This window comes from Castor canadensis, chromosome 2, assembly GCF_047511655.1.
Source record: "Castor canadensis chromosome 2, mCasCan1.hap1v2, whole genome shotgun sequence".
Lineage (NCBI taxonomy): Eukaryota > Metazoa > Chordata > Mammalia > Rodentia > Castoridae > Castor > Castor canadensis.
This window is the reverse complement of record NC_133387.1, coordinates 83,077,310-83,100,227: the sequence shown is the minus strand read 5'-3', so window position 1 is coordinate 83,100,227 and position 22,918 is coordinate 83,077,310. Positions and strand designations below refer to the sequence as shown.

At 40.0% G+C, this 22,918-nt stretch overlaps 1 protein-coding gene across 3 annotated transcripts in view; it reads left to right on the top strand.

Annotated features, from left to right (window-relative positions):
* Igf2bp3 (insulin like growth factor 2 mRNA binding protein 3) overlaps positions 1-22,918 on the top strand; it is a 111,742-nt gene that overhangs the window by 26,111 nt on the left and 62,713 nt on the right. For all 3 annotated transcript variants that reach the window (XM_074065149.1, XM_020184400.2, XM_074065150.1), the window contains exon 3: positions 826-874. In XM_074065149.1, coding sequence (XP_073921250.1) covers positions 826-874 — 49 coding nt within the window. The remainder of the gene's footprint in view (positions 1-825; positions 875-22,918) is intronic.

The window sequence follows — 22,918 nt, the reverse complement described above, 5'->3', positions numbered from 1 at the left end:
TTCTAAGGATGTTTTTAAGTGCATAAAACATGATTATCAAGGAAACAAATTATTTCAAAATACAGTTAGCAAACTGTTAGAAATTATAGTGATGTGCAGTTTAACATAAGTAACAGGCTCTAGCAACATAGCTAACTTTCAGAGCAGTGAGTGCAGGTGATATTAAAGACCTACAACAACTTAATGTGGCATGAAAGTATGACTGTTGGGCTGGTGGTGTGGCTCAAGTGATAGAGTGCCTGCCTAGCAACCTCAAAGCCCTGAGTTCAAACCCTGGTATTGCCAAAAAAATAAAATCTTACTTCTATTGATATGAAAATTACAAGTGCTGTATTCTTTGGCTTATTGCCATCATAGTGGAAGAAAGTGTTGCATTTCAGTCAGGGGATAGTGGTTCTCCCTTCCCTCCCCTCATTCTGCATTCCCTGAATTCTCTTCATGGACCCCTTGGCTGTGATCTCAGAGTGAAAACATCTGGACCAAGGCTTCGTTTGTGTCCTGGGAGGCTTAATTTAAGGAAAAAAGGTTTGAACTTTAAATATAGTCGTCCGATGAAATGTTTTTCAAACATCTTATCTGCCAGTTTTAGTGGCTTGAAAAATATGTCATAACAATCCAGTAATGTCAGCTTTCCAAATGGTCACAACATGCATCTTGTGGCTGACTTCCTTTTTCCTTCTTGGGCTGCATTTTCTTATCATCTAGTGGTGTGCAGTTGTAGTTAATATAAAACTCTTACTTTAGTTTCTAGACCTCCATGTTGGCTGTTGATATGTTTTGCTTTTGCCTGGTTTGTTCATTAAATTTTTTTTAATACTTCTGCAGGATTCGGAAACTTCAGATTCGAAATATCCCGCCGCATTTACAGTGGGAGGTAAGAATTTCTCTATTTGAAGTTCAGATCTAAGTGAGCCGCTCGCTGTTGCTTTTCCAAAGACTTTTCTCTTTTCCTCAGCTCTTACAAGCTGGGCCACAAAATCCTTCTCTCCTGGTCTTGGTGTGGGCTTTCTTTGTAAGGGTGTGGTATGTTTTTCAAGCTCTGCTCTTTGAAATTTTTTAATTGAAATAGTCTTGAATTATCATCTTCATTTAGTCCCAACCGGACAGGATCTTGTTGATTTGAATTTTTCTACTGAGTTTGCCGATTATATTTAAATATGAAGTTCCTTCTTGGCAAATGTTTAAAGAGATAAATTCTGCTCCTTACGCTTTATTTAAAAATGTTATCTTGCTTCCTTTTGCTCAGATGGTGGCACTGTAGTGATCGTGTATAAACACACACTGTATAGCACAGTTGAATAGACTGTAAGCAGTTTCCAAACCATGGTATGATGTCATGGTCAGAGTTTGAGACACCAGTAGTTGCAGAGATCATAGAAAATGATTGTTGACTCTTCAGCCAACCATGGAACCTGAAAGTCCTTCAAATCTACCTTGGAAAAGTGGTACAGGAAACTGCTCAGCCTTTGTGTACTTAGTAAAAATCACTAGTTTTTGTGTTTCAGATTAGTCTTCTAAAGTAACATTTGATGAGTTGCTAAACTTGGAGCCCTCATCAAAATGCAAATTATGATTAAAAGGATTCTTTGGTAGTGAGTGAAAGGAAGTTGGTCTAATTTTGATATACCTCAAGTTCTTCTGTTGAAATCATATTATTTGGGCTCAGAAAATTTTATACATTGCTACCTACATGACAGGTTTTTGCATTTCACCTTTGCAGGAAAGGGTTGGTTCCCTGGTATATGATAAGTATTTTTATGTTATATAATGTGTTAAAAATAAGCTTCGTAGATGGAAATAGTGACTTAGAGATTAAACTCCATACCTTTCCCTGTTTTAGATTATTATTTGTTTAGGGTATTCAGCTGCTTGGGGAATGGGTTCCCAGATCCAAGTGTAGGGAAGTGGAGGCGGGATGAATAATTTTATCCCCATATTTTAAGATGGGCCATACATAGTAATTGCAGTTTTAAATGATTTAATACGATACTCTGTTTAGGAATTATATCTAGTATAATGTAGCTTCTAGTGAAATAGTCAAATATTTGCAGCCAATTTTAGGTGAATGATTAGAGTTTTAACATATCTTAAAGGCTAGTGGCAGAGTTTCCATTCATAATGTCCCTTCAGATTTAGATTGTGGTGGCTCTTAGTTTCTTGCATTTTCCCTCATTCTGGGTAAAATCTAAGTAATAAAAGCAATTGTTATTTTCTGTAACTTTTTCTTAACGGTCGTAATTCTTTTTACTCTCCTCACAGTCTTTTTTTAATTTTGCAAGACATGATCTCACTGCGTAACCAGGCTGGCCTCAAAGTAATCAGCCTCTTACCTTCACTTCCTGAGTGCTGGGATTGCAGGTGTGTGTTACCACACCTGGCCCAATAGTCCGTTGAGATGTCAGCAAGTTGGTAACACTGTCTCCATTTTCAAGTGGACACATGTGGGCATACAGGAGTTAAATAATTGAGCAAGAACATGGGAGAAGCCTGAAACTAGACTTTGGAACGCTTCACCTTTGACTCTCTCTTAAGATTTTATTTTTCAACATATTAATAAAGGAAAACAAATTTGTTAAGGACTTGTTATGAGTGGAATGAGCTGTGTGGTGTTTGCTTTCCTTGAAGACTTGATTGAGCACCGTTTTCGGCTCCCTTTGGAGAAGGGTCACTGTGAGCCTTTTTATACACTGGGTGTGCAGGCTGTCTCGGGCCAAAGCTGTTCTGTAGATGGTGATGATTTTGCACCTGCAGCTCCAGATTCCCATGATCACAGAAGGATCTAAGGATCGTAGAAAGTAGAACAACCAGATGTTATGTGACTCCTGATTTGATGAGTGAGAAACACAGAGTGCCACAGGCAAAATTTTCCAGTTTGCAAAAGAAGTTTGACCAGATTCTGCTTCAATCTAACTTTGGGTTTATAAGAAATATGGAAGATGGAGGGCCAAATTAAATGACGTCATGAAGAAACAGCTAACCAAGTCCAGGATATGGGACATTCCACAGGATAAGTGATACTGTTTTCCTAGACAAGAAGAGGCAGGAAAAAAGAAAGGGGACTTACAGAATCAGACGCACAAAGACAAGAAAGGAAGTGTGTGCCCATAGTGAGTTATTTGTTAGCCCCGTGAACAGCACAGAATCCCTAGAGAAGCCTTAGAGTTGGTATTTTTTGGTTTTTTTTCTCCCCTTCTTGTAGGAAACATGGCAATGTTTGTGTTCAGACTTGGAATTGTAGTTCCACAACCTTCTAGTTAGGTGGCCTAGTTAAGTGATTTTTGAATAGGTTTTTAAAAATCTGAGTCTTATTTTCCTGGTTTTTTTTTTTTTCTTTTTTGGCATTACTAGAGTTTGAACGCACGGCCTCACACTTGCTAGGCAGGCACTCTAACTGCTTGAACCAATCCACCAGCCCTATTCTCCTCCTTTCTAACTTAGATGATGATAGTAGCCACGTCACTGGGTTCCTTAGAGCATTAAATATGACTTTTAAAACTGTTTGCTGCATATGAGTGCACGGTACTACTGCATTCTGTAAGTTCATTACCCCTCAGCCCTAAGTTCTTGTGCTTGTCCAGAATTTGATCCTAGCAGGTCCAGCTAGGATCGTAGAAAGTACACTATGTAGTCAATGGAGATTTTACTTACTTCTTTTTATTATTTTTTATTAGCATATTGTGCTGGAGGCACATTGTGACATTTACAAAAGTGATTACAATATATCTTATTCACCCCCCCCATCGTCGTCCTTTATTTCCCCTCCCTCTCAATAGGAGATTTTATTTATTTATTTATTTTCTGGCGGTACTGGGGCTTGAACTCAGGGCCTCACACTTGCTAGGCAGGTTCTCTACCACTTGAGCTGCTGCCCATTCCTCAATAGGAGATTTTAATGTGGAGAATCTCACAGGTACTGGAGGGATGAAAGAGCAAAAAGGAATTTAGAGGCTGTGAATGCAGACAGCAGGCTGGGAAATCAAAGGGAATGGGTTGAGGTTCTCAGAGCTGAGAAAACTGAGAACCTGCTCAGAGCCTGGGCTCTGAGCAGTGGAAGCTCCTTGGTTTGGCTGGCACCAGGGATTGGGGAGGTTATGAGTCTTGTTCTGAGAGGCCCAGAGCAACTAGAGGCTGAAACCAGTAGTTGATGTGGTGTTGCTCATAGGAACCACCAATGAACAAGAAAGAACTTGTCTAGTCTCCCTCCACTTCTGCCTCCTAGTCTCCCTCTAGTGACTTCTGGTGACAGAAACTTACAGGGAACAACTGGGAGAGGGAGCCATAGAGTGCAGTCTTAGCTTCATTGTCATGAAGTAGAAGGGCAGATGTGGACGGTTCGAACATAGTAATGAAAAGGCCCGTCTCTCTTCTGCCAATCATTTTTTAGGCAATTTTCTGTGAGATCCCTGCAAGGGGTGTCACAGAATCGGGGACACTGTCAGGTCACAGTGTTGTGTGGTGTCCTGTAAGACCTGTAACTGGACTGTTAGCTAAATACCACTGTTAAATCTTTAACTGCTATATATTATATGTTGCTCATGTACTACAGAGAGATGAAAATTGTTCTCAGGTTTGCTGGTGGCATATCTTGCATATTATGTGTGTCAAGCAGGGGTTAAATGGCTTCTAACATTTGATTTTGGATGATGATAAAGCATTGATACAGGCAGGAAATTCGCTGAATATTTCCCTTTTTTTTTTTTTTTTCTTTTTGTCAATACTGGGGTTTGAACTCCTGGTCTTATGGTTACTAGGCAGGTGCTCTACCATCTGAGCCGCATCTCTTGGCCCTTTTTTGCTTTAGTTATTTTTCAGATAGGGTCTTGCAGTTTTTGCCCAGGTCAGTCTCTGTCTACGCTCCTATTTGTGGACCTGGGATCACAGGTGTGCACCACCAAGCCTGACTTATTTGATGAGATGGGGTCTTTTTGTCTGGGCTGGTTTGAACTGAGAACCTCTTAATGTCCACCTTCTGAGTAGATGGAAATACAGGTGTAAGCCACCATGGCTGGCTAAATGTTTTCCTTTATTTTTTTTGGTGGACTGGGGTTTAAACTAAGGGTTTCATGCTTGCTAGGCAGGCACTCTGCCACTTGAACCACTCCTCCAGCCCAGTGTTTTGCTCTTCTTCCCCTACTCTGTTTTTATTAGCATATATTCATTGTAGGAGGGGGGATTTGTTGTGACAACTCTGAATAGCTTTACATTATACACCCTCCATTTCTCCCCCCACAAACTGTCACCCCCTCCCTATCTTATGTGAAGTGATTACAAGAGGTTTTCAGTGTTTTGCTCTTAAGTATTTATGCAGATAAAGACACGAGGAAACTTTTTTTTGTGGGGCAGTACTGGGGTTTGAACTCAGGGCCTTGCACTTGCTAGGTGGGAGCTAACTTTTTGAAGGACTTGCTGCTAGAGAATTAAGGTCTGTTTTCCTCCACATATGTGGAATATAATTGAGAAATAGGTGAGAACTTTTTTCTCCATCCTTCACAAGAATGTACAGGAGACTCAGTAGATTCAGTATAATAACTAGGTCTGGAAGTCTCCTACAAGTGGACAGGTTTGGATCCTCAGATGCCCTAGGGAGGTGTATGTGCATGAGGACTTGAGGGAGTCCCTCCTGGGGTGGATGGTGTGTTGGGAGTAGTGATAAACACGTTTAAGGATCCTTTTTCTTGCACTATACTCAATTTTGCAAGTGGACTCCATTTCTTAAATTTAGTGTCTTTTCTGCATATAAAAAATAAATTACCAAAGACATAGGAAAGAACTTCTTATTGAGAATTTTCTCCTGCATCCTCCTGTCTTATCATTACTCTCCGGTCAAAAGAGTGAAAATTCCTGACAAGTACTCAGAAAATATTAAAAAGTATACCACCCCCAAGGTGAGCCTGAAGACCTATTCTCTCTGTACATGAAGTGGTCCTAAAGTAAAGAGTGAGTTAGGGCTCCCAGGGTTCACGGTCTGGGAAAACAATCTGAGCTACTGTTAGTCATCTACATCACAAAGTTCTACATGCTGATGTGATGGACCCTTGATGTTGCCCATGACTGAAATGACTGTATTTTCCAAGAAAAAGATTTGAATGTGTGATCTGACAAGACTTTGTAAGGAATCTTGCTAGAAAATCCACAGTGTCTTTTGGCTTTACCTCACCACCTGGGTATCTGGTTTTTCCTGGTCTTCACTGGCCTGGGAAAAATATGTATCAAGAAGGAAACTCTGAAGATGTTTCTGCAGTGGAAGTTCTTCTTCTTCCAGTGCACTGTCTGGTGTGATTGATTAAGGAAGCGGAAGCTGTCTCCCAGGCTGAATAGAATAAAATGTGGTTCTTCCTAAGTAAAGCATCCTCAGATTGTATCTGGGCTTCTGACATGCCAGTGGGTCAACTGCTTCCTCTTGGCATGGAAAGTAAGCAGACCAAAGGTGCAAGGTGGAAATTGCATGTAAAATAATGTTTTATATCCCCTCCCACCCCTCACCAGTTATCTTAATGATTGCATTTTTTTTTTTTTTTTTCCCGCAGCACTGGGGTTTGAGCTCAGGGTTTTACACTTGCTAGGCAGGTGCTCTTGCCACTTGAACCACCCTACCAGCCCTGTTTCATGTTGGGTATTTTCGAGATAGGGTCTCGGGAACTATTTGCCTAGGGCTGATTTTGAACCTCAGTCCTCCTGATCTCTTCCTCCTGAGTAGCTAGGATTACAGGTGTGAGCCACCAGCGTCCAGCCATGTCTCCATTTTACAGATAAGGCGTCTGAGGTACAGAGAGCTAAAGTAACTATTCTAAGGTCCTGCAGGTGCAGACGGTTAGGGGTTCTGCTCTTAATTTTGTTATTCTAATAGAAAGCAAAGTTTCTCTTTCTTGCAGCTATCACTTGTTTGCTTTTGACATGCTCCTGAAAGATTGACAGGGAGCCTGATAGAAGCAGCATCTTCCCCATGTCTGGAGGAAACTTGTGGTTTTAATGAAGAATGAACTTAGGTTAGTTGGGGGAGTTACTAGTAAAGTCACCTGTTTAGAGAGCTGTGGACAATTGGTTCCTTATGCATGGTTGCTCTGCAGTGCACAGCATTAGAAATGATGTGACTGGTGTGCAGGGGAATTCCAGTCTCCCTGTGTGGCTAATACATGAGGCAAGTCTTTCTGAGTTTACCATGCCCTTGCCTTTAAGATACCTGGTCATTTGTCCTGTGTGTTTCAATATATATATATATTTTTTGAGATGATTATCTTAGAGTGTTTCATGCCCTTTATTTAAAAAAAAATTTTTTTTTTTTTTGGTGGTTTGAACTTAGGACTGCGTGCCTGCAAGCAGGTGCTCTACCACTTGAGCCATACCTCCAGTCTGTTTTGCTTTGGTTATTTTGGAGATGGGGGTCTAGCAAACTATTGCTAGAACCCAGGTTGTCCTCAAACTTGCTCCTCCTGATCTCAGCCTCCCAGCTACTTGGGAGCCACTGGTGCTCAGAAATTCTCAGGGTTGATCTTTTTTGTTCAACCTGTCTCCTCTTCCTGCCTTTTCTTTTTCCAGTATGTTTATTCTGTAGAATGTCCTACATTCTTATTTTGCTGAACTGTATCCACATTTGTTCCCCTGAGCCTTGTAGGACTCAGGCACAAGTTCACTTTATGCCTATTTGGACAAGACAAAGTAATACGTGGGATGTATTCTTTCATCAGGAGGCACATGGCGACAGTTGCTTTGTGATGTGAAATGCCCTTGGCCACTGCTGAGATTTGTTATTGTGTGGCTGCAGGATGGTAATGTTTCATACGACCATTTCTTCCATAGCTGGTTGGAATAATTATAAAGAGGAGCTTATCTTCAGCAGTTACTTGACTCCCCAGTTATTTGAGATAGTGTTTGTAAAGAGACAGGACAAATGCTTGCTCCCACCCCCTCCCACTCACTTAGTGCTTTTATAAACATGACGGTCTTGCCATCCACAGGGATGACCAGTGATTTTCATGGGTTTAATGTATTTGGGTTTCAGTAGTATTGGAATCTTTTTTTTTTCCCCTGTGGAACTGGGGTTTGAACTCAAGGCTTTGTGCTTGCTTGGCAGGTAGTCTATAGCTTGAGCCACTGTAACAGCCCTTGGAATCATTCTTATTGATGACTATGTCAACTTCTTCAAGCTAGTTTTAGTGTCTTTTTTTTTTTTTTTTTTTTTTGAGACAGGTTCACGCTATCTATAGCCCAGGCTGGTCTTGCAGTCCCCTCCTGCCTCAGCCTCCCAAGTGCTGGGATTATAGTTATATGCCTCCACACCTGGCACCAGCATCCTTTTGATGACAAATCAATAGTTATTCACTTACCTAATTTTGTGGTATAAGAATTCCCAGGTACATTTCCTGGCCCTAAGGACTGGAGCTCTGATTTCTTGGGAAATGGTATTTAGATATCGTGGTGCGGTCATGCCCGACTTGGAACCAAGTCGTTGGCCTTTCCTTAATTGTTCATTTTATTGTAATGTTTTTGCATCAGTAGTCTTCTGTTTTAAGACCATAGGTGTCAGTCATGGTGTTCTTCTCTGTATGTGCTCCATGATGCTTCCTTTGGCATTCTTTCCTGTAAATTTGACCTCTTGCCTCTGGAGGATTCAGGCTCTTTTTTTGTTGTTGTTTTGTTTTTTGAGGATGGAACCCAGGGCCTTGTGCATGCTAGTCTCTACTGCTGAGTGACAGCCCCGGCCCAGGATTCCGAGTTAATTTTTTTTTTTAAAGTGCTGGGAATCCAACCCAGGGCCTTATGCATGCTACCAAAATTCTTTTTTTTTTTTTTGACACAGGGTCTTGCTTGTAGCACAGAGTGACCTCAAACTCAAGATCCTCCTATCTCCCAATTCCTAAGTAGCTGGGATTATAGATACATCACACCATGTCAGGTCATATACTATCCTCAAAGTGTCTTTTGATACTTAGTTGGGTTTTGAGAATTCTTTGCATGTTCTTTGTCACAAGTGTGATTTACAAATATTTTCTCCCAGTCAGCAGATTATCCATTCTCAAGATTGTCTTTGTCATAACAAAAATTTAAATTTTAATGAAGTCCACTTTATTCAGTCTTGCTAGCTCTCTCTTATGGCTAGTGTTTTGGGTGCTGTGTTTAAAAATCTTTTGTCTAAATCCTCTTTATAGCTGGTGTGGTAGAGCACATTTGTAATCCCAGCACTCACAGGCTGAGATAGAAGGATTGTGAGTTCAACTCCAGCTTGGGCTACAGAGCTAGACCCTGCCTCAAAACCAAAAACTAAAAAAATTTTAAAAATACATCTTGTGGTTTACTTTTATGCCTATGGTGAATTGAGTTTTTTTAAGTGGTTACTAGGGTTTGAATTCAGGGCACTTGCCAGGCAGGCATGTACCACTTGAGCCACTCCGCCCAACCCTTTTGCTTTGTCTATTTTTCACATAGGGTCTCCCACTATTGCCCAGGTGGCCTTGGACTGTGATCCTCCTATCTCTGCCTTCTTAGTAGCTGGAATTACAGGTGTGTCCCACCACACGCCCTGGCCCTTGAATTTATTTTTATGTAATGTGTGAGTCATAGTCTGAGGTCTAGTTTTTTTGCCTATAGATGTCCAGTTATTCCAGTGCCATGTATGTTAGATTATCTTCATTAAATCATCTTTGTACCTTTGTCACAGATTAATTTGCCATATGTGTGTGGGTCTCCTTTCAGACTCTATTATGCTTTCTTGGTTACTATACTCTATATAGTCAGTCTGAAAATTGGCTGTTATTTCTCCAACTTTATTCTTCTTTTTCACCAATAGTACTTGGCTATTCTAATTACTTTGTCTTTCCATATACATTTTAGATCCAAGAAGTCTATATTTAGACAAAAATTCTGCTGGAATTTTGATTGGGATCATATTACAATTTCTGAAAACTTGCGATAATGGGCATTTTTACTAAGTTGCGTCTTCCAGTCAGTGTACATGTTAGACCTCCATTAATTTAGTCAGCTTGGACTTCTTTTCATCAGCATGTCATTTCCACCATACAGGATCGATGTGTGTGCTGGAAGATCCACACCCAAGTATTTAAGTTTGGAGAGATGTTATTGTAAATATCTTTTTAGATGTTTAAATGTCCATCATATATATTAGCTTTACAACTTTTAAGATGTATAATTCTGCACAGTTAAGTATATTTACATTGTAGTGTACTAATCCTCAGAAGTTTTTCACCTTGCAAAACTGAAACAGCTCTCTACTTTCCCTTTCTCTGAGCCCTTAGTAGACACCATTCTTCTACTTTCATTTTCTCTGAATTTGACCACTCTATCTACCTTATGGAAATGAAATCTCATATTTGATTTGCCCTTTTGTGACTGGCTTATTTCATTTAACATAGTGACTTAGAGGTTGAGTCTTATAGCATGTATTAGAATCTCTTTTTTAAAGTTCAATAATATTCCATTGTATGTGTATTTTTCACAGTCTTTGTGTCTGCTCATCTATCCATGAGCATGTGGTTTGCTTCCACCTTTTGACTTTTGTGAATAATGCTCTGAAATAGGCGAACAAATTCTATTCACAACATACTTTCTGTTCTTTTGGGTATTTTCCTACAAGTGGAGCAGCTGGAGGTTTTAGCAATCTTTTCTGAGACAGGGTCCTGCCATGTTACCACAGCTGGCTTCAAACTCCTAGGCTCAAGTGCTCCTTTACTCCTGCCTCCTACGTAGCTAGAACTGTAGGTGCGAGTCACCACACCAGCTAGCAATTCTTTTCTTTCAGTGCTGGAGCTCCAACCCAAGACATCCCACATGCTAGGCAAGTCAGTACTGTACTGCTGTTCTATACCCCCAGCTCCTCCCTCCTTCCCTCCCTACCTCCTTTCCTTCCTTCTGGTTTTGTGCTTGCTAGGTGGATGCTCTACCACTTGAGCCACACCTCCAGCCCATTTTGCTCTGGTTACGTTGGAGATAGAGTCTCACTTTTTGTTTAGGATGGCCTGGAGCATGATTCTCCTGTTTTATGCTTCCTGCTATTGCTCAGATGACAGATGTGTGCCAACTATTTTTCTGTTGAGATAGGATCTTGCAGACTTTTTTTGCCCAGGCTGACCTGGAACTGCAGTCTAGGCCTCCTGTGTAGCTGGCATGAGCCACCGATGTGCATCTTATTATTTTTAATTTTCTGAAGAACTGCCTTTCTGAAAAAGCTGCATGGTTTTACATTGTTAGTAATAGCGTACAAGTGTTCTAATTTCTTCATAGGCTTTCCAGCACTTACTTTGTTTTTTGTTTTGATAGTAGTCGGGTGAATGTTATTGTTTAATCCTTGGTTTCTAATCACTGGGCTTTTTTGTTTTCCCAGACAGGGTCTCACTGTGGAGCCCACACTGGTCTCAAATTTGTGATCTTCTGCCTCGGCCTCTTGAGTACTGGTTTATAGGCATATGTCACCAAGCCTGGCTTAATTGTTTTTTGTGTTTTTGAGATAGGGTCTTACTGTGTAGACCAGCCTGGTCTTGAAACTCACAATCCTCTTGCTTTGGCCTCCTCAGTGTTGGGATTTCAAATCTGTATGCCTGCCTGGCACTGGTGGCTCATGCCTGTAATCCTAGCTACTCGGGGCAGAGATTAGGAGGATATCAGTTGGAAGCTAGCCCAGGTAAATAGCTCATGAGACCCTGTTTTGACAAAAACCTATCACACAAAAGAGCTGGTAAAGTGGCTTAAGGTGCAGGCCCTGAGTTCAACCCCAGTACTGCCCCCCAATCCTCCAAAAAAAATCTGTATGCCTTAGTGCCCTGCCCAGGACAGGACCCCAGTGACAATCACAAGAACTGGGAGTTTTTACCATTAAGCAGAATGTGAGCAGTTGGGTTTTTCTGAAGTGTTCTCTTCCTAGTTTACTGACATTCTTTATGCCGAGTGAATGTTGAATTGCTTCCAGTCCTTTTTCTGCATGAATTGATATTTATGTGCAGTTTTCCTAGGCCGTTAGGAATTACATAGACTGTTTCAAATATTGAACTAGCCTTGCATTCCTACCAAACTCTCATTGTGTTATTTTAGACTGTAAGTATAGTGCTTAATCCACTTTAACATTTTTGTTGAGAACATTTTATGTCTCTGTTCATGGGGAATATTGGTTTATATTCTTTTTTAAAATTTTCTTTGATTTTGTTATCAGGGTAACAAAACTGTAAATTATGTTAGGAATTATTTGTGCTTGATGAAATTGCTGAATTGGTGTTGTTTCTTTAAATGTTTAATAGTTTGCTAGTCAAACCACCTAAATAAAAATTTCTTCCTCAGAGGTTTTCTTTGTTTTAACTCAGGACTCTGGGTTTTTCCTTTCATCTTGGGTAGTTTTAGTAATGGTTTTTGAAGAGTTAGTTCATTTCATAAAAGTTATTGAATAGAGATGCATAAAGTTTTATAGTATTGCATTATTATCCTTTAAATAAACATCTGTGGGATCTGAAGTAATATCTCTTTTTTTAAATCCTGATACTGGTAGTTTTTGCCTTCTGTCTTGGAAATCATTATCAGTCCTGCTAGGTTTATCTTTTTTTTTTTTTTGGCCTGACTCAGACCCAACCCCCCAGTCACAACACTTGGTTTCGTTAATTTTAAGACGTTTGTAGTTTTAGTTTTCAAAGGATTAGAGATGTTCTTGCTATCTTTTTGTTAGTGACTTTTAGTTCAGTTCTATTATGGTTAGTGATCATACCTTATATTCTTATAATTCTTAAAATCAGTTAATGTTTATTTTATATATATGGTTTAAAGTATATGTAATCTGTCTTGGTACATGTCTCATGTTATTGAGTAGTGTGTTCTATAAGTAACAGCTCTAGTTGGTTGATACTTTCAGTTCAAGGCAGGGCTTCCTTATATAGCCCAGGCTGGCCTTGAACTCTCTGTCCTCCTCCCTCAGTCTCCCAAATTGCTAGGATTACAGGTATGTACCATCATGCCTGGTTCTGTTCTTTTTTTAATTGTTCTATCCATTCCTGAGGGTAGAGTATTGAAATCTCTCACTGTAATCATGGATTTGTGTGTTTTTCTTTTTAGCTCTGTCAAATTTGCTTTATATATGTTTTAAAATCTTGTTATTAGATCCATATACATCTGGGCTTGCTATGTCTTCAAAGTTGAATTGACCCTTTTATTTTTAAATTTTTTACATACTTTAAAAATTATATTATTGTTGTACTGGGGGTACATTGTGGTATTTACAAAAGTGCTTACAATATATCGTAGTTGAATTCATCCTCTCCATCATTCTCTTTTACCGCCTTCCTCCATTCTTAGTTTCAAAAGTTCTCATTTTTCCATTTTCATGCATGAATACTTAATATTTCCACCACATTCGTCCTCTTACATCCTATCCTTATATGACCCTTTTTTTTTTTTCCTTTTTGCGATATTGGGGTTTGACCTCTGGGCCTCATGCTTGGTAGGTAGGCATTCTATCACTTGAACCATGCCTTCAGCTTGGATTGACCCTTTTATCATGATACCTTTTTTTTTTTTTTTTAAATCCCTGGTACCTGTTTTTGCTCTGAAGTTGACTTTGCCTACAATTAAATACCATTCCAGCATTCTCTTAATTAGTGCATGTGTGGTCTTTTTTTTTTTTTTTTTTTTGTATCCTTTAACTTTGAGACAACATATATCATCATAGTTGAGTTTATTCTTTTGGTGGTACTGGAGTTTGATCTCGGGACATCAAATAAAATGAGTTTCTTATTTTTGGAACTAGGATTTGAACTCAGGGCTTGAACTCATGCTTGCAAAGCAGGTACTCACAAAGCAGGTGCTCTACCACTTAAGTCAAACCTCCAATCAATTTTGCTCTGGTTGTTTTGGAGATAGGATCTTGCAAACTGTTTGCCGGGGCTGACCTTGAGCTGTGATCCTCCTGACCTCATCCTCCCAAATAGTTAGGATTACAGGCATGAGCCACCAGTATCTGGCCGAAATTAGTTTCTTAAAGACAGAATGTAGTCATGTTTTGCAGGCTCATTAATAGCATCTTTGGCCTCTACCCACCAGGTGTCAGTAGCTCTCTGCCTCCACAGTTCGTGACCATTAAAATGCCTCCAGGTATTGCCAAATATCCTTTTATGGGGCATCGTAATTTTTAACTGGGAACCACTGCCCTATAATGTTATTTTTCTTTGGCTTTTTTTTTGAGATTTTTCTTTGTTTTTGACTTTCAATAATTAATTATTGTATATCTAGAGATTTGGGGGTTTTTCCTTATTTGAGGTTCACTGTGCATTTTTAAATTATTTAATTTTTTCATTATATTATTGTACTTGGGGTACATTGTGACATTTACAAAAGTTTTTACAGTATATCATCATCCTAAAAATTATTTTATTTTTGAATTATCATACATTAGTAATACAAGGGGATTTCATTGTGATAATTCCATTCATGCATATGGTACACCTTGCACAAGTCCACCCCTCTATTACATTTCTATTCCTACTGTCTTCTCCCCTTTTTTTCAAACAGTGTTTGGTGGGTTTCATTATGCTGTCTTCATATCTGTATGTGAAGTGTACTTCAATTCTCTTTACTACTCAGTGTCCTTTCCTTTCCCATTGTATATTTTAAATCTATAGATCTATGTCTTTTACTAAATTTGGGAAACATTTAGCCCTCATTTCTACAAATTTTTCTGCAAACGTTTTTCTTTTTCCTTTTTAGAATATAGATAGCATGAATTTAAGTCTTTTGATCTTATCCCACAGGTCTATGTGTTCATATTGTTCAGATGTTTCTCAGTTGCTCAGATGGAATAATTGTTACTGATCTGTCTTCATGAACAATGACAATATCCTCTGTCATCTCTAATCTGCTTTGAGCCCACCCACTGAGTTTATTCGTCTCTCCTATTTCCTAGACATTTTCGGGCCTTCCATTATCTTGGCATTTTGGTAATAAATGTCTTTAAAGTTTTTGTTAGATATTTTCAACTCCTGTATCATTCTTTGTATTTGCATTATCTTTTTCATATGAGGTGAGATTTCCATAGTTGCAAGTAGTTTTAGATTGTATCTTGGACATCTTGAATATTATAAGATCCTAGATCTGTTTCATCCTGTGGAGAATGCTGACAATTTTATTTTAGGATACAGTTTATTTAGTTGGATTCAGTTGTAACCAACCAGTCTTCTGTGGGTTAATGGTTCCAACTTTAGTTTTGTTTTTGGAGCTTTTGAAAGATTCTGAGGATGTGTCTCATGTGCAGCACCCTGCTGGTGCCGTGTGAGACTAGGGCAGTGATCTAGCTCATAGTTAAGCTCTCAAAATCCTGAGTATGTCATTTAGTTTCAGATTCAAACACTGGGCCCTTGTTGATTCCTTGGGGCTAACCCCAGGAGTTCCTAATGACTACCTGAGGTCCTCCTGTCCATAATCTTGTTTTTGTTTTTGTTTTTTTGAGGGGGTACTGGGGTTTGAACTTAGGGCCTTGTGTTTGCTAAGCAAGTGCTCTACCACTTGAGCACCCCTCCCTCCCACACACCTTATTACTTCTTTATGGCTCCCTGAGGCTCCTCTTTTTGGTTCTCCAAAAGCGAAGGACTTGGTTACCCTGCTTGGTTGTGCACTTCCTATACCCAAGTCCACTATGCAAGTGGCAGGAGAACTGAGGGGAAAAAAGCAAAAGGATTCAGACCATCCCCTTGGAACCACAGTTCCTTCCATCACAGGTTCCAGCGACCTTCCTACTGTCAAGCTGGGACTAGAAGAGTTCTCTTGAGCTCTCTCTGTCTGTACATTCACTAAATCTTAGAGGAAAAACGTGGGTGAAATCACCTCAGTTCAGTCATACTTCAGATTCTCCCATCCACCTACTATCATTTATTTCTCAGGGTCTCAAATAACTGCTTCGAATTCTGTCCAGCTTTTATAACTGCTGTCAGTGGGAGAAGCAGGGTTGAATGTGCCTGTTCAGTTTTGTCTGGATCCAGAACTTGGAACCGAAGATTATTTCTTCGGATGTAGGTTTCCAAGTTTTGAAAGAGGCTGGTTGAATCTTTTATTTCTCAAGAACAGACTACTACTGCTAAGTAATTTGTTTGAATGTTTCTCTTTACTTAAGGGTAACCTTTGTCTAAATTAAGCCTTGGGTAGGACTTTAGCTGGTTTTTCTTTCTTTTTTTTTTTTTTTAACAATGTGTATTTGAGTTGTCCATGTATGTGTGTGTGTATGTATGCACACCATTTTAAGTGTCTAAAAACCTTCAATTGTTGCTCTTCTTGCTTCTCACCTCCAATTCAATGAATAAAACCTTATGTATACATGGGCGAGGGAGAAGTCCCCAGGTAGAAATTTAAAACAGTAAATCAACTGGGAATGGTAGAGCCCTCTTAATCCTGTATCTAATTTTAGCATCAGCAACCAGAAAGGCTAGGGTTGCCTGATATCTAAGGCCATTCCCCCTCTGTTGTTTCTGCCTCACTGAGTAACCTACTTTGTCTTACATACAACAGTCTTGCTATTAGGGATGTTCTTCCCATGTGGGAATAAAAAAGGCTGTGGTTTCCTGTGGTCTTTCCTAGATGTCTGGTATATAGGCATTGATACTTTTTCAAGTTTCCTCAGGTTTGGGTTCCTACCTGGGAGACAAAAAGAGGTGCTCATTCGTCATCTTGTTTAACTGAGGGTGGGTGATGCTTTTTAGAACTTAACCATCAACTCAGCTAGAGATTTCTGGACTCACCTTGCTAGTTTCTTCCTTTGTTTAGTGCTGTTTTGTGGTCTGTAACCACTACTCTGTGTGTCTGAGTGTCTATGAAAAAATTGCTTAATCAGCTTACTGTGGTTGATGATAATGAATGTGGGTATTTCAGGCTCTCTTTGATAACAAGGCCTGTATGTGATTTTCTGCTCTTCATTTTTATGCTTACTATCACATTCTTAGGTCTTTGTTTCCTCTTTACTACTCTGCCTTTGGGTTTTAGGTTTAATGGTATTCACATTGGCCCCACTGATCAGAGAGGGCAATGTGCAAACCTCTTTATGTGGGTTCCTATTGACTCTTTTTGCTGTAATTTTTGTTTTTTTGAGACAGAGTCTTACTGTGTAAGCCGACCTCAAACTCTTCATCCTTCTGCCTCTATTTCTTGAGTGCTAGGATTACAGGCATGTACCACTGTACTCAGCTCTTACTGATTTCTATACGTAACCCTAGAAATAGGAAGGAAATAGGCTGTCCCTACTTTAAAAAAAAAAAAAAAGCTGAGAAATGGAGAAACTTGCCACGGTCTTGCAAATATAACATTGGCTGAACAGAACTTAAACCAGACAACCTGACCCCAAATAAACTGTACACATGGTGTTGTCTCCACAGATGACCTCTCATATCACCTGTGACCCATTTATTTTTATTTTTTATTTTGGCAGTACTGGGGTTTGAACTCAGGGCCTTGTGCTTGCTAAGCAGGTGAGCTACCGCTTGAGCCACTCCACCAGCCCTTGGTTTATGCCTTTCAACACTGGTTTCATAATGAATTAGTCAAGTGTTTGTACCATAGGTAAAATAACCCTCTCTATACCAATATTGGTGCTAACACAAGGATGCATGTGGCAACTCAAAGCTTGGTTGCTTTTAGTGAAGTGATTTTATATAGTGCTGAGAAGTAGACCTAAATATAATAGTATCTTGATTTGCATTGTTGTATTTTGAAAAATGTACATATATTAAAATGAGCAGTAAATACACTGGCTTAATGTAAATGGGCTTCTTGTGTATGTGAATGTCTTGGACCTTCAAAAGCTGTGCTGCACTGCACACTGCAGTAGGCATGGCATATCTGGTCTCTACTTACTAGCTATCAGAGGAGCCCACTTCTGATCCCACAGGACCCACAGGTTTCTGAAGCCATCATACTTTGTAAACTCCTTCCTATCTCCTTCTCTCCATCCCTCCTTCCCTCCCTCCCTTTCTGTGTACTGGGGTTTGAACTCAGGGCCTTGGTCTTGCTAGACAGGTGTTCTACCACTTTATGCCATGCCCACCAGCAACCCACAGATTTCTGAAACACTAAGTGTGTTTCTTCTCTGAGAATTATTGCTCTAGCTCATCCCTGCCTCTTACCCAGTGATGTTAAGAACCAGTTACTTTTTAATTTTAAGCAATTTTCTGCATTTTTGGAAAATAGAATAAATTATTAGAAAAATGAAAGTTTAAAGTCAAGTAAATCTCTTATTAGATTCAGCAGACGTGAAATATCTGTAAGTCTGCTGTAAAAATTTCTAAATACTTAATCTCGCCGTCTGAATTTGTTTTGTTGTTGTGTAGCCTAACTTTACTTCTCCTTTTTTCCCCCTACAGTCACCCAGAAAGACTGTTTGAGAAAAATTCTGCCTCTTGGAAGATTTTGGTCCCCATCTCTCTCAAATACTTGAGTGTTTTACTCTCAGCATTGCCTCTCTTTTTCTTTTCTTTCTTTCTTTCTTTTTTTGAGATGGGGTCATGCTGTGCTGCCTAGGTTAGCCCTTAACTCCTGGGCTCAAATGATACTCCTACGTCAGATTTCCGAGTAGCTGAATTACAGATTTGTGCCACCATGCCTGGCCTACCTCCTTTGTTTTTCACAAATAATTATTATTATTATTTTTTCATTTTTCTTTTATTATTCATATGTGCATACAAGGCTTGGTTCATTTCTCCCCCCTGCCCCCACCCCCTCCCTTACCACCCACTCCGTCCCCTCCCTCTCCCCCCCTCAATACCCAGCAGAAACTATTTTGCCCGTATTTCTAATTTTGTTGTAGAGAGAGTATAAGCAATAATAGGAAGGAACAAGGGTTTTTGCTGGTTGAGATAAGGATAGCTATACAGGGCATTGACTCACATTGATTTCCTGTGCGTGGGTGTTACCTTCTAGGTTAATTCTTCTTGAACTAACCTTTTCTGTAGTACCTGGTCCCCTTTTCCTATTGGCCTCAGTTGCTTTTAAGGTATCTGCTTTAGTTTCTCTGCGTTAAGGGCAACAAATGCTAGCTAGTTTTTTAGGTGTCTTACCTATCCTCACCCCTTCCTTGTGTGCTCTCGCTTTTCACAAAAAATTAGATAATTTTTATCAAAAGCAGTATTTCATGGTGGACTTGAATTTAACTACCTTTACTATTAGTGGTCTCTTTTTTATTCATGACGGAAATTTGCAATGTAGTTTTACAGGCATAACTCGTTGTCTTTTATTTCTTCTTAGATTTATGCCTTAAAATCTGCATTTTCTTCATGCCAACCCTAGGGAAGCAGTGACTTTGCAAACCTGAATTTCAGAAGACTTCTTGCTATGTTTTTCATCCTGTGAATCTAATTGATCAAATATAATTCCAGTAGCAAGGTAGGAAGGGTTGTGGACTGGCTGAGGTGCTAGTGGTTTGTGTTGAGGTGAACCCCCACAGCTCCTGTGGGTCTGAGTGAAAAGGCCAGAGGAATCAGACTGACTGAATCTTAAATGGCACCATTTTCCTGACTTTTGGTTACTCCGTATCAGAAGAGTAAGCATTTTGTTTTTGTTTTCTTGGGGTTTTTGCTTTGTTTTTGTTTGCTGGGATCCAATCCAGGGCCTCATGGATGCTATGCAGGTTTTGTACAATTGAGCTATAGCTCTAGCCCCTTTTTATGTATTTATTTTTTTAATGGAGGTTTTTCCTTCACTTGTGGTTTGAAATCATGGTTTTGATAGCATTATGAATACCTTTGCTCTTTGATTGGACTTGGTTCATACATACTGTTCTGTGATGTGTAGGGTGGCTTTAGCACATGTTCGTGTAGGTATTTATGGTTACACCCAGGGAGAGAGTCATGAGCTGGCTTTTAAAGTTGTCCTCATGTAAAATGGAAATGCTTGGGCCTTTAGGTATTTGTCTGGATGCATTTGGGTTTCTGTACAAATTACCATGGACTGGGTGGCTCACAGTCCTAGAGGCTAGGAGATCTCAGATGCATGTGTCAGCAGATGTAGTGTCTGGTGAATGTCCTTCCTGGCTTCTCACTGAGGCTTCACATGGCAGAAGGGAGCTCTCTGGGGTCCCTTTTGTTATAAAGACACTAATCACATTAATGAGGGCTCTGCCCTCATGGACTAACCACTTCCTAAAGGCCCCATCTCCTGATCCCATCACCTTAGGATTAGGATTTTAACATAAAAATTCATCATATCTAGTCAGTTGCAATATTTGTTAAAAGTGTTGGTGCACGTATCAAATGCGACGGGAGTGAAGTGTGTGGTTTATGATATGCGTTGCTCTCCAGGGCTGGGTCAGCTTTAGTCGGAATGGCCCCCTTTGACTATGATGTTGGGTGGATCACTGGTGTGCTTATGCTGTGAAGAAGCACTACTGACAGCATTGTTCTCACGGCATACCCTGGAGGAGCAGGAGCAGCCCAACTACTGCTCTCTCAAAGAAACTTGTTTTTCAACTTTGGCAGAGTTGAGTTGCACAAGAAGTGTGTTTCTCCTAGATGAATTTGCCTGTGTGTGATCAGCAAAAATAGAACAGAGTGGAGAATTGTTTTTCTCCCCTTTATTGGTACTCAGGGCCTTGTGCTGTACCACTTGAGCCACACTTCCAGTTCCACAGTGTAAAAACTTTGTATTTCATTTTGCTCTGTGATCCTTTCTCCTGGAGAAATGAGATATAGGAAACACAAAGGTTTTGCCAGTTTTTCAACTCCTGGGTATCTCTCAGATGTCCTGGGAACATGTACAAAGATACATACTTTTTATGTCATGTGCCCCTTAACCACCAGTCAATAGCCTAATCTGGTGTTAAAGAAATGACCAACTTGTTCCAATGATGGCAGAAAAGCTGGCTCATCTGGCTTCAGTAGGTGATGATGTAGAAATGTGGTATCTTCGTTAGGAATTTAAAATGCTATTAAATACTATTTAAAATACTGTATTTTGAAAGTTTTCAAACATACATATAGAGAAAAATAGTATAACGAACTCCCTGTGTTCCCAGCTTTAAAGATGATTAACATTTTATTCTTGTTTTATCAATCTGTATCCCCTTACTTTTTGGGATGGCGTGGGCTGAATTATTTTAAAGGTATTATTTAATTCTAAGGTAACCAGAAGCATAGAAAATTTGCCTTATATTCTAATATAAAATAAGACTAGGTACATTAGTTTTCTGTGGATGCTGTAATAGATTACTACAAAGTTGGTGACTTAAAGCAATAGAAGTTAATTTTTGTACAGTTCTGGAAGCTAGGAATCTGAAATCAGTCTGAACGGGTGTTGGTAGACTGGTTCTGTACAGGGAAAAAGAATCCTTGTTTTAAAAAAAATTTTTTTGTGATACTGGGGCTTGAACTCAGGGCTTTGTGCTTTTGAGGCAGGCACTCTACCCCTTGAGCCACACCTCCAGCCCCCCAAATCCTTTTTATTTTCCATAGTTTCTTGGCTGCCTGGCCACCTGTGTTCCTTAGCTTGCGTCATCTTTCTTCTCCTTCAAAGTACATTGTTCCAATCTTGTGCCTTCTTTCTGACTTTGGCACCCCTCAATCCCTTTTATATGAATATTTGTGATTACATCAAGTCCACTCAGATAACTCCATATGATTTTCCCACCTCTGGTCCTAATCGCACTTGCAAAGCTCCTTTTGCCATGTGAATAACATTCAGTGGTTTCAGGGAACAGGAGGTGGATATATTTGGGATCATTACTCTAGGAGTACCACACGGTGGGACCATAATGGAGTCAGCACTTAAAAGTCAAATAAATGATAGGAAGGCTGCAAACCCAAGACTGGGAAGCCTAATACGGACATGCATGAAGATAAAGTCCTTCAGAACCTAGAGGAACCTCTGTGCAGAATACACTTTGTCATTTTGCATAGAGGATGTAGCATTCCTAGCAGGTAATCAGATAGATGGAGGCACATGTTGGTGTAAGGTCGGTCAACAGCTGATGTTTCCTGAGTCATAGGAGAAAAAATAGCGGCAGTCAAACAGCACTACAAGTGCCTGTGGAGGATGCCTCTTCATCTCAGGCATGACTGTGGCCAGCTGACAATATGGTACCTTTCTGGGGCTAATGCTGACAGACTCCCTTCCCCAAGCCAAGAGCCTAGCCACTGTCCCTCTCCACTCACACCCCACCCCCGCCCTGTCTTTTTATAAGCCTTCACTGAACTTACCGGAGTGCCTGTGTTCATGCAAGTCTGCTGCATATTTGCAACTGCTTTGTTGTATTATCCAGTTGGCTCCTCTGGACTCCACAAGACAGAAAGCCCCAGATTTTCACTAAGTGTTTCCAAGGCCTTGTTTGTTCTCCAGATAAATCTGGAGAAGTAGTTTCATAAAATGTAAGACAGAGGCAATGGGGTTTCCATGTCTGAACATCAGCAAGCCCAAGAATGGTGGTATGGACACTGGAGACTTTCAGGACAGCTTCCTACTGGCTGTGAGATGTTGGGCAAAGGGACTTAGCCATACAGAGTCCCTTTCTGAAGAGGGAATTAGCAGTGTGGTCCCTTCCGGGTCATTGTATCATGAGTTTGTCAGCTTTTTCAAGGCAGTTTTCCTCTGGGTAAGTGATCATGCACTACTGTGAAGCACTTTACTTCCTCAGTCCCATCTCCCTCTTTTTTACAGAACTTTTCTGCACATGTGTTTTCTCTGGCAAGAATCCCTTTCCATTTTTCTTAGTTCACTTATTTAGTACCCAGCTTAGATGTCACTAAGACCTTCATTTATTCCTGCCATACCTGGATCAGGTGTGTCTCCCACATTTCTCCCACACTTAGCAGTATGGTGGCACTTAGCACTTTATATTTTTATTTCCTTCTGACTTGGTCTGTTTTCATCACCAGACTCTAAGCTTTGGGGACAAGGGTTGTGTCTTTCCTTGTGCTTTCACCAAAGAATAATACCAGATATAGGCTCAGCTGCTCAGTATGTACCC